The 12,171-nt window shown below is 38.2% G+C and overlaps 1 protein-coding gene across 2 annotated transcripts in view; it reads left to right on the forward strand.

The window, feature by feature from the left end:
• The window catches only part of METAP1D (methionyl aminopeptidase type 1D, mitochondrial), a 48,930-nt gene that overhangs the window by 23,262 nt on the left and 13,497 nt on the right, over positions 1 to 12,171 (forward strand). For both annotated transcript variants that reach the window (XM_069781401.1, XM_069781400.1), the window contains exons 2-5: positions 3,261 to 3,427; positions 5,927 to 6,076; positions 9,539 to 9,687; positions 10,351 to 10,393. In XM_069781401.1, coding sequence (XP_069637502.1) covers positions 3,261 to 3,427; positions 5,927 to 6,076; positions 9,539 to 9,687; positions 10,351 to 10,393 — 509 coding nt within the window. The remainder of the gene's footprint in view (positions 1 to 3,260; positions 3,428 to 5,926; positions 6,077 to 9,538; positions 9,688 to 10,350; positions 10,394 to 12,171) is intronic.

Below are 12,171 nucleotides of genomic sequence, written 5' to 3' on the forward strand. Positions count from 1 at the left end.
ATTCACTGTCGAGTCAGAGGAGCAGTTGTCTGTAATTTTCTGTGCTCAGTACCTTGCATCTGCTGATGTGATTCAGTAATGCTGGTAATAATTCTCCTTATTGCAGCTGATAGTAAATATTCTGTTACTCGTGGCAGGTGACGTAGCCTGGCTGTTGGGGGAGAGAAGAAATGCGTAAAGGGTCAACTTTGCATCCTGGCTGTGCTGGTGTGTCTCCAGGCTACCTGGCTTCAAACTCAGGGCTCTCTCCGGTGGTTGCAGTTTCCACTGGAAGCTGCATAAATCCTGCATTTATGAACTATCTTACAGCAATGAATATACATAGAGAGCTTAACAAAAAGGATGTGCATGAGCACCAGTGTTGCAGAAGTAAATAAGGCGCTGAGAAAAGCTTTGATAGGTGTAAGGCATGGGGAGGAGGGAATACTTGCGCCAGACTTGGAGAATACAGCCAGTTGTTCTTGTCTCTGGTGATTGATGATGTTGCTATATCGAATTAGCTGTGAATATGGGAGGTTAAAAAATAAAAGGAGCTGTGGAGGCATTAGGAAGGCCTTCTTAAGGAAGGAAGTGTGTGGATGGAGTCCAGATTTTCATTATGAAACAGTAACTTCATTAGAGTTTAATGCCATTTTATTTCATTTTATTTTTACTTTGTAGGAGAATGTTTTCTGTTACAATTTTTTATATTTCAAATAAAGTTTTAGTTGTCCTGTGTTTATAATCTTGTGATGTATTTTAGGAGTCGTATCATACTATGGTGATATTTATTTGGTTGTCGCATTTCACCTGTTCAAGTAGTAGATATTTTTGTATGTGTCTGGTTTATAATGAATAGTTAGTAGAATAACAACAGACTACAGTACCTTATTATCCTGTTATCTTGTGACAACACTTACAGTGTATCTTTGGGAGAATAGAGGTAAAAATTTTATTCCAAATAAAAAGGTATCCCTTCTGAATGTGGGACAGTCAACAGGCATGAACCCATGAATATAATCTGGTTTAATGTATTTAAATGTCTGTATTTGCAACATTTGGAGTTTTACTGTTGAATAATCAACAAGCACACTTGCACCTTTTCTTCCCTAATTAAACTTTTACACAGTAGACAAGGTGCCCAGGCAGCATGCCGTGTGCCAAGGAGAGCATTTGAAATACGCGTTCATTTATTGATGTCCACGTGGGCTTTGACTGACCACATCAGTGAGTGTGGGTTTTAAATATATTTATAATACCTTCAGCTGTGGTAAAAGTGAGGTACTTCCACTGCACTCTGTAAAAGAGCTACCTTAGCTTACACTGGCGGACTGATTGCTATTTCTGATGGCCCAAAAGTTGCTGCCTCAGCAGATTCTGTGCTTCCAGGTTCTAGAAACGGGTGCAAACCAGCCAGGGAGTTTGTAGGATGCTTTGGGCTCTTTGGATGCACTTAGACATTGTGCATGTTGGGTGGCCCAGATTTATTTTTTTTTAATTGGACAATGATTTTTTTTTCATGTGAAGGAGACCCTAGGAAAGCAGTACATGATGAGGTTGTTGATTAAATTATAGTTAAAACGCCACCAAACCATTCCGGCCCTCTGTTAACTGGGCAGCTCCACTTCCATGGAGACACTCTCTTCCCTTTTGAAGCAGGCAACTTCCATTGGGGTACCTAGGTTATACTGAGAGCTTGATCTGAGCCTCACCCTCCAACTCTGCCTTGTTACTTATCAACAATTTAAAAAAAACAGTAAAAATTTGCTTGCATTGAGTAAAAGTCTCTACAACCTTTCACTTACTGGCAACTAAACGTAGCACTGATCAGTGGGCAAAGAGACAGTTGGGGACACTTCTAAAGCAAACCCCATGCAACTATTTCATTCATTCTGGGGTTTGGGGCTCCAAAAAAGGTGCATAACTCGAATCTCCTGTGTATCATGGAATGCTGGAATTGGGCTGTCTATGAAGCCAACTGTGCCTGTGGAAGGATAATTTCTGCATCTGGACGTGCTAAATGCATCCAAAGGAAAGGAAGGGAGGTACAATAAAATAAAAACATACAAGTTATGGAAAAAACTCTTCTTTTAAAAAAAATAAATTTTTTTTACATAGTTCCAAAATATGCAGTAGATTAATTTCTTAATTTCTGTGATTTAAAAAACAGACAGGTGTTCTGTTTAAACAAAAACACTTTCTTTTTACTGAAGAGTAATCGTTCATATGGGTTCCTTGCCACAAAAGAGTGCTCTTCTGTTTGTATACATATGACATTTTTCAGAAGCAGATTAGCTGTTATATGAAACTCACGTTTCAAAAAACCCCTCTGTTTAGATTATAGAATGTTTGAGTAATGGAAATATGTTCTACGTGTAATTGTAGTTTAATTGGGCAGTGTCAATAATCCTTTTGAATTTAGTATATTTCCTGGTTTTGATGCTAGCATTGTCTTTTGTGATGCATTATTTTGGTTTTGATGTTTCTGACAACCTTTTTGCCTCAATGGCCTTTGTTTTCCCTTTTTTTCTTTTTTTTTTCTTTTTTAAGGGGGGCAAAATGTGTCATGCCCGACAACTAAGTTTGATTGATGCGTAGTCTGATGAACTGTCATCCCAAATTCCCATGTGAATTACGTGGAAATCTGATTTGAATATTCCAAGTCAATTATAAATTTTAATCCCTTCAATTGCCTTTGGCCTAGATTAAAAATATCTCTTGAAGTTTGTTCTGTTGCCCTGCTAGGCAGGACAAATTGAACCCCATGCCTTGTGTCTTGGCGCAAATGACAAGAGCAGCATTATCTTTATGCTCAAATCTGTGACCAATTCTAGAAAAATACAGCTGAAGATATTGTCTGAAATCAACATTAAATCTTTTTTTTTCTCTCCTCTTTTCTTGCTGTTGTCCCTTATTCACCATTTTGTCAAGCCTTGAACAGTGCAGCTTCTAGCCATGCAAATTGCTCCAAGCAGGGGCCAGTTGGAGTGTCACTCCTGGCTGTAAGCTTTGGGGAATTTACCCATGCTACCTTTTAATGCATCAAACCAAAACAGATCTAGTATTTTATAAAGCTTCAAAGTATTGTTTGGGGAGTTTTTTGTTCTCATTGCTTCTCGGCGTTAATGCTCTTTCTTTAACAGTACAAGATTTGAACTACCCTTGGCTGCTACATGGGTTCTGTGGTTTGTTTTATATGATGCTTTTCTTTTTGCATACTTTCCATTTTTAATGCAGTGGTAGAAAAAAAAGTTAACCATTTTTAACTTGTCTGTTAACAGGTTCTGTGACTGGCTGCCACGTAATCTTTTCTTCCTGCAATTGTATCTACCTGCACAGGCGGTCAAGCAATCAACAGCGAAGATGCTTCTTTTTTCAGGGACAAAGAAATACTGCTTATAGTATAGTTTGGCCAGCCACGGTTTCTCCAGCTCACTCAGTTCCTAAGGTACTGCAGTTTCTATTATCTAATCTGTTCTTCAGTCAATATTGAGTTCGACTGCAGGCTTGATCAAGTGTATTCATTGTCTGACAGCGGGGCGTTTGGATCACCGTCCTGTTGCTTGGTCTGGTATTTGAAATAGGAACACTGGTGAGAGAAGTTTTCAGCTGCCTACCATGTTAAACACAGTGGTATATCTAGTTATTAGGGAGTTTAAACCTGGGGCTTGTTCAGTTATGGTAGTATAAACATGGAATAGTATAATCGTCTGTCAACACTTAACACTTCTGGGTCCAGATTCTCGTTTTGGACAATTATAGGCAGTCCTACCAAAAGTCCATAGGAATCATTCATAATCATCTGAGTCCTTTTCTGTATAAATCTCTAGCAAGCTAATTATAAAAATGTTTGTATTTTGCTGAAGGTTTTGTTAATTGGTTATGTCAGATTTAGGAAGACAACATACAATACCTGGTGGTAGCTGCCCTGCAACCCCACTGCATGTTCTAAACTTGTCTTTGCTGTGCCTGAGTGTTTTGTTTTTTCTTGCAACATATACTTTTATTTTTATTGACTTTAGAGCCAAAAGGAACTTTTTCATGTAATTTTAACATGTGTTCCACTTCTGTTTCCCCCTTTTTTCTTTTTTCTTTTTTTTCTTTTTTTTTTTCCCATTTAATTACAGCATACAGATTAACTGTTTAGTATCTTTCCTTTAGCCAAAAGAAAATTGAAGTACCCTCTCTAAACAGTGCTTTTCAGGATGTGTATTAGTACTTTTTTAATTTTACTTTTAATTTTATTATAGATTTCTTATGCAAAATATAAAGTATTTCCATTGTCCTGAAATACTAAAAAGTTGTTAGACAGGAAAGCAGATAAGGATGCTAGATGTAGGGCTCTTACACCTAAGAGGCTGTGGAAGCTCTGTGTGCAGCGAAGACATAGGGTTACATGCTTTATATATTTTCAGAAGTTTAAAAATTGTAGACAAACTTTTTTTCTGTATTTAGATACTTCTTTTAGCATAAAGAGGGAGAAATATATTCTCATACTGAAAAGTTGTCTTCACAGGTCAGAGTTCTCAGACTGTCTAAAAATCAGTCCAATTCTTCTACTCTGAAAACTTGAGGGCGAAGTTATTAATTTATACAGAGTATGCCAGAAATAACATTGAAATAACAGGTTTTTCAAGATGTTGGTGTGAAACTGTATACATAGACATTTGTATGTGTGCTGCTTTGGGCTTGTCCCTTAACAGATCAGGTCAGCAGGGTCAGGTCTCAGCAGTTAACTAAAGTGCCCTCCAAGGGGAAAGCAGGGGTGCTGCTGTGTATGGAGTTGGTAATCCAGCAAATGGCGGGGCAGTCTAAATTAAGTCCCAAACTACTACAATAGGATGTTGTTAGGTTCAATACGCCGTTAATCTGAACGAAATGTAAATCTGAAATTCCATTGACATAAACCCACTAAAGATAGTTTCACTTTTTATCGGAGTAGAAATTAAATACCCGTAGGAGTAACAATAGTCTTCCTATTTAAAGTCCTGCGAGAGCTAATTGGTTGCCCCACTCTTCTCTACTCCTACACCCTGCTGTTGTATGGTCTGGTTGTGTACAGCCCAAGTGCCCACTTTGTTTTCTGCCTGCCAGCTTGATTCTGTATTTTGTGAAGTCAGTGCAAAACTCACCCTGTGGCCAGCGTGGTGAAGGGACTCTTCCCCAGCCAGTGAAACAGCCCAGGACCCTCTGAGAGAAAGTACATTTCCATCTCTGTGCAAGACGTTACCATTATTATTAGTTTGTTGTGTTTATACGGGTGTCATTAAATTGTTGTGGATTTAAATAAAATCAGAAATGAAATTTCACCTCTACACGAGGGCTGAAAAATTAAGTGTATTACACTTTCCTTGACACAGCAGATTGGGATACCCATGGTTAATGTTGTAGATGGACAAATTCGGGCACAGCATATGAACTAGATTAATAAGTAAAAACCTCTAAATTAAAATAAGTTAAATCTTAAGGTTCTTAGTCAAATCCAATCTCATGGAAGTTAATAGGAGTTTTCTCTGAACAAGAAGCTAAGGATTTGATCAGTTTTATTTTTGAGCCTAATTCTCTATGTTTGTCCCATTAGTTCCAGTGTTTAGATGCCTTTTGTAGAAAGCATGCCTCTTTGCAAAAGAAAATGAAGAGGTTTTAAGTCTCTTTCTCACAGTTTCAAAACTTGCGACTGTCTGCTGGAAGTCAGCTGCAGTATCTGGGGTTTCAGCACTGGAAGGCTAACAGACTGTGTAAGTCAGTAGTAACAGGCAATGTTAAGTTCAAAAGGGCAGTGGAAGAAATACTGAGGCAGCCTTGAGGGTTTGCCCTGATGGCTTACGAAGGTCGATACTACGACAGAAAGGGCAAGCTGCCATGAAGCAGGAGGCAGTATCTGAGAAAATGATCCCATTGTCATGCTCAGTTTTCTGATCTTCATTTTCAATCCTTTTTCTCCAAGCACATAAAGAAGCCAGACTATGTGACGACAGGCATTGTACCAGACTGGGGAGACGACATAGAAATTAAGAATGAAGATCAGATTCAAGGGCTTCGTCAAGCTTGTCAGTTGGCCCGTCATGTCCTGCTTCTGGCTGGAAAGGGCTTAAAGGTAACAATTACCCAAGTCCCATAACAGCTTGGATGTCTTTTATTCTTTCACTTATTTGGGGTTTTTTTCTACTTTTTTTTTAACTTTCCCTTAATGTGCATCTAACTTTAAGTTAGATCCTGAAAAAAGAAGGATTTATTAACTTTTGATTCAGTCCATGATAGGCCTGTTTAATTATTCCTGTATTTTGGACCTATGTAGTACTTAAAGTGAGTTGCTGGCTGTGATGCAATATCTCTCTGTCTGTAATCTTCCTCTGTTCAGATTGTGCCAAATCACCTGAGTTTCTCAGAAGGCCCACACTACATTTTTTCCTTTCATTTCATGGCCCATCTTCCTTGTATGTTGTGCTTTCTGGCTCTGCGTGTGTGCAAGTCCAAAGGGCTGGGCTGCCTCCTCAGTTCCCATCCATCCTTCAGCCCCTCGCTGTCCTGCGGGGTCCAGCGCAACTCGTAGAGCTGCCATTGAAAAAACTAGCTGCCAAATTCCACACAATTTTCCGGAGTGCATTGATAATAAAGCTTCATGGTTTCCAGAAATGTTTCTACATTATGCTTTTTGGGATACCTCCCAAGTTAAAATGTCCTAGGAGGAGCTTACTACCAGGTTTTGCAGATGAAAGAGTGCTTTTTTAGCCTTGCCGTGGTATTTCATGTAATAGCATACTGGATAGGGTAAAATGGGTTGAGTAGCTATGAGATGCAGAGATAGATGGGGACTGTAGGTCAATGCCATTGACTTAAAAGGGGAAAAAATTATCAGTTTACTGTGCATTTTTCTTTCAGCTGTCATCACACTTTCCCAGAGGTTTAATTCTGGAGCTGGGGTGGCCAATAACAAAACTGCCTGAAGCTTTGATCTTACATAGGCTCGTGCACGTTTAACTTCTTTATGTGCAATTATTTCCCAGTACAGTAAAACTTACTCATGTGAAGTTAAGGGCATATATATGTTTCTGAAGGATCAGGGTGCAATGTGGGTTTTGAATGAGAGCAGTTTTTCACTAATACTCTTTGGTTGTTATCATGTGTAAAATACATATGTATGCAGCACGGTGTAGCTGATAGTATGATAGAACTACTACCACGGTGTAGTTCATAGTATGTGCCAAATCATACATAACAGCAAAATACTACATACAGGTAATGAACGTTTTGGAGCAAGAAGGTGTATAAGGTAAGAATTACATGACCATGAGCTGTGGACTGGGAGGGAGGTGGCATTTGGAGTTGCAGTGCCGAGACCGCTGCCCAGGTCAGCCGCAGACAGGTGATGAGCTCCATTTTACACCAGTAAGTGTTTGGCCAAGACTCCCCTGACTGGGAGGATGCTCCAAAGCCCTCCGTCATCGACAGTGAGCGTCTTCTGCTTTCCAGCCTGACACTGCACGTGGCCAGTTTATACCCATTTGTTTTTGTGCCAACGCCACTCTTTAAAGAGCTTCCTGCCTTTCCTTGAGTCTGTCCTCTTCACACAGTAACAGAGCTATTACAGCTTTCAGTGCACCAGACTAAACTAACTGAGCTCATTTAGGCTATTTTCCTAAGGTAAACTCTGCATTCCCATTTTATCTGAAGAGACCCATCCCTCCACCTGTTCCTGCTGTCTTGCTGAACCCACCTTGCACACAACCCTCCAAACCAGCTCTCACCTGTGCTTTAGCTAATGGCAGTAACATCCCCCAATATAACAAAGGTGCGTTATAATGCATGGATGCAGAGAGACAAAGTTTGGGCTGAGCGTGGTTTTGATATTACCATTTACTGCCTGTAGGACTTAAAAATACAGTATGGTATTATACACGATAGCATTTCCTGGGTTTGAGTTGAAGATTTGGGAATAAAGCAGTAAATTCTATAACATGGAAGTATTTTGTTGGATACCATCAGGTTGTCCTGTCCCAAATAAGGGATGAGGTATGCAGTAGGTGCCTCCCCAACCTTAACCAGCTAGCAAAAGCTCCTTTAAAAGTAAAGCAGATACTGTCAAAAGCAGAACTTTTCGCAGTGTGTAAGCCTGCCATGCAGAGAGCACAGATCTGTCTGCTGAGTGTCCAAAAGCGACATCAAATTCCTTGAGCAGAGCAGCGGCAGACAGCACCCAATCTGGTACATAGCGGTTCAGTTTGTCTACAGGCTGAAGATGGGTGAGCGAAGGCAGGAGCCACAAACCTGTATTTATCCAGAACTGATGGCTGCAGTACCCAATGCATGCAGCCAGTGCGCCAGGGCTGCGGCTGCCGTCCCAGCACAGAGGCTGCAATGGCTACTGCAAAGCAGGGGGGTTGTGTAGTAACCCCAAACCCTGGTCTTGAGTGGGTTCATCGCTCCTCATCTGCCCAACCAGGTTTTCATGCTGAACAAGATGCAAGCTGAGCAAATAGACCTGGTTTTACCCTCAGCACAGTACGCAAGTGCACTCCCCTGTATTCACTGTGCGTGATCACGCAGTATTTCAATATATAGATAAGTATGCCTCCTGCGCCACAGCCTACCTATATTCCATGTATTACTAAAAAATCCTCCAAAATCACAGCCACTGTAGTGTATGTGTACAAAGTATGATTTTCAAAGGCTCAAAACTCATTCAAATCAAAATCAATTTGCAGAGGAACCCTCAAAGGCACTTCTTCTCAATGAGGGAGGTTTCCCTACCAAATTTCAGATTTCAGCTCTAACCATTCCAGAGACAGAGTCGATCCAAAAGAAAAGCGAGGAGAATGTTATTTTAAGCATGTGCATTTTCCACTCCATGGATACTCAGAAAATGACTGAATGATTTATGAGAGGGTTTTTTTAATATGTAAAATTGTGAGAAAAGGATGAATCTAGAAAACGTCAAGCATAAAAATGAAGATTTCTAAAAATGATGGATAAGCGCTTGTAGATTCACTGTGATCATCCAGGCTATGGCAACTTCAGGTAAAATATCCTCAAGATATGAAGCAAAATATTTAAATCTTTTATAAAATTAAAGAATACTTGGAAAACAATTTCATAAAATGCACAAGTGTATTATGATAAATGTACAGGGAAGTTACCAGAATTAAGATCCTTTCTTTTACAAATAAGAAGGGAAAGTAATGTCGTGTTTTAAAGGACTGAAAGCATTGAAACCAGACATTTCTATAGCAGCTACTGAAACAAGATGCCATGGAAAATTGGTGTCTTTGAGAAAGCAAATGTGGAAAAAAGAAGGGAAAGGAAGTAAACAGTATTTTAGGTTTTCTAGGAACCTTTGAGTGCTCATTTCTACTGCATGCTTTATTTAAAACCTTTTTCTCTTTAAAAAAAGAAAAGTCCAATATATCAATAAAGTATATCAGACAGTTCAGTGTTTTGTATCAAAGCAGCGTATTTGAAACATCCAAGATTTCATTGAAACGGTTGGCTGCAATCACATTCAGTAAATATGAGAAACTATCTTTGCTTTTTTAACAGGATGTTATGTTTGATATTTTAGGTTGGCATGACAACTGAAGAAATAGATTCCATTGTTCATCATGAAATAATCAGACAGAATGCCTATCCGTCACCTCTGGGCTATGGAGGTTTTCCAAAATCTGTTTGTACTTCTGTAAACAACGTGGTATGTCATGGTATTCCTGACAGGTATTTCCCCAATAATATACATTTTACCACCGGGAATGAAAATGTTAAACTGAAATTAATAAATTGTGTTTAATATTGAACATACTTCAGCTTAACTAAATGTCATATGTAAACGTATTGCAGATGCATATTGTGTTACCACACAATGCTGATAGATGTTATAGAAGTGTATGTGAAATTGAAAAAAAAAATCCTGTTTGTGCAGACACTTAAAAAAATAGCATAATGCCTTTAGAGTTTAGTGTGTGGAAAAAAAACACCAATACAGTCTGATTTTTTTTTTCCTCCAGCAAAATATAGGGTAAGGAATAAATATATTTGAATTTATGTGTTTTTTTTTTTTAAATTTGCAATACATTCAGCTACTCACAAAGTAAAATATGAACCCTAGTGAGAGAAAAAGAATAAATATAATGGTAGATTTTTCAGATGTTGATATGTTTTTCTGGTAGTTGTTTCTCATTATTTTATATTCAGCTACACTTGTTCTCTAAGTAGTGAGAGCTGAACATTAAAAATGATTATTCTGTTTGCCTCTGCCTTCCTCCATCACAAAATATCTACCCCCTGATTTTTTATGTATGTGTCATTAGGTGTTTATTCTTATATTCCCTTTGTTGGGAACTGTCTGTCACCATTTTTTTTTCTCTGTTTATGTTTCAGTCGACCTCTTCAGGATGGAGATATTATCAACATTGATGTCACGGTGAGTAATTCATATAAAAATAGTCTTTGATCAACTTTAGAATCACTAGTAGCAACAGGAAGAACAGTGGATTGGAGATGGGGGATGCACAGATGGATGTGCTGTTTACTTCTGAGCCAAGGCACAAGCAGCTGGTTTCCTTTTTTGTTTTTAACTGTGTGTTTATTCCAGCTAGACCCAGGCCTGACTTGAATTTAGGACTGGAATCAGATGCACTGAGATCAATGTTGGCCTAAGTGAAATGTCAACCCAATCCTGCTATGTGTCATGTTTTTGAGAAGGTGTAATTGTTATTGATCCACTGTGTAGTTAATGCAGAGCACCACAGTACTGGGCAGCAGCTGAAGATAGATATGTATGAGATGAGCTAACATGAAGAAAGCCAGCATTTTTCCTTCACTCTGCCAAGATTGATCTTCCTCTTCCTGCTGATTTTGAGTGGGGCCTGTCATTATCTTACTCTGTCATTAGAGGCTACATTGGCCTGTGTATGTCAGTCTATTTGGACAGCAACTCTTTTGCTAGCAGTGTTCCCTACATTTATTAAAATCCCCGAAGGTAGTGTTGTGTTCCATTTCTGGTATAAAAGCCCTGAACCTTTTGCGCAGAAACAGAAATAGTGTGATATAATCGTGACTTAATATTTCCAGGGAATGGTCAATTATAGCTATTTAAATAAACACTGGCTGGATTTTCTTAGGAGCAAGAAAGTACAGAAACTGGAAACCTAATTCTCGTTTCATTTTTGAAAAAAAAATAAAAAAATTATTCGTCTCTTGCAGAAGCTTTTTTTCTTTTTACTGTGCATGTTTTTATTTTCCCAAAATGCCGTTTATTTCCAATATGAATGCAGACGTCTTTTGAATCCCACCAGGTTTTTTTGCAATAATATGTCACATACAAGGGAGTAACATCTCATAAAAACAAGCTTTTTTTAATCATTAAAGAAACTCTTGGTAACTTGATACTATTTTCCATGGGCCCAAATTTCATACAGGCAGAAGCGAAGAAATCTCTAGCAGACCTACCTCTGAGCATGAGTTTCAAGCTTTATAAAATTTTTTTTCTATTAAAATTAGAGTCGGTGACCTTTTTCCCATGGTATACTCACATGTGATCCAGAACTGGGTTTGGTTTGGGTTTTTTTAATCTTGCTAAATTCTTCCTCATCTCCATACTTTCTAACTGTAGAATTCCAACTATCAGGTTTACACAGTGCGATCTATCATTTTTAAAGTATATTTTTGGCCTACATTTTTACTTTAGTGAACTGGTGTAGCTTTGCTCATTTTATGAGGCTAAATCAGTTTGCAACAGCTAAGGATTTAACATCTGATTTCTTTGTATCTCATTAAAGTTCATTTTATTTTTTAGTTTTATCTGTCAGGATAATAATGACGCCTTAGATTATAAAAAAGTGGAGATTCATATCACAGATACTTTCCATGATAAACTAAATGAAACATTTTTATATTAATGTGGTGTGCATACCTTGTCTACTCTGCTTTACAAATTATGTCTGACTAAATGTTACTGGTCTTTTTTGAAGACATATTTTTATTTGTTTTCAGTTTACTATCATAAAATAAAATAAATCTTGATGTTTCTGTGAATGTGAAGATTCCTGCAAGGATGGGAATTGATGATTATCTTTGTAAGATTTTTTTATCATTTAAAACTGAACTGTGCTGTGTTTGATAATTGCTCAGTTCCAAAATAGCTGAGGAAAAAATATTACTTTTCAGTGTTGCTAACTGATCTTTTAGCTTATTTTTAAT

The sequence above is a fragment of the Haliaeetus albicilla genome, chromosome 4, assembly GCF_947461875.1.
Source record: "Haliaeetus albicilla chromosome 4, bHalAlb1.1, whole genome shotgun sequence".
NCBI lineage: Eukaryota > Metazoa > Chordata > Aves > Accipitriformes > Accipitridae > Haliaeetus > Haliaeetus albicilla.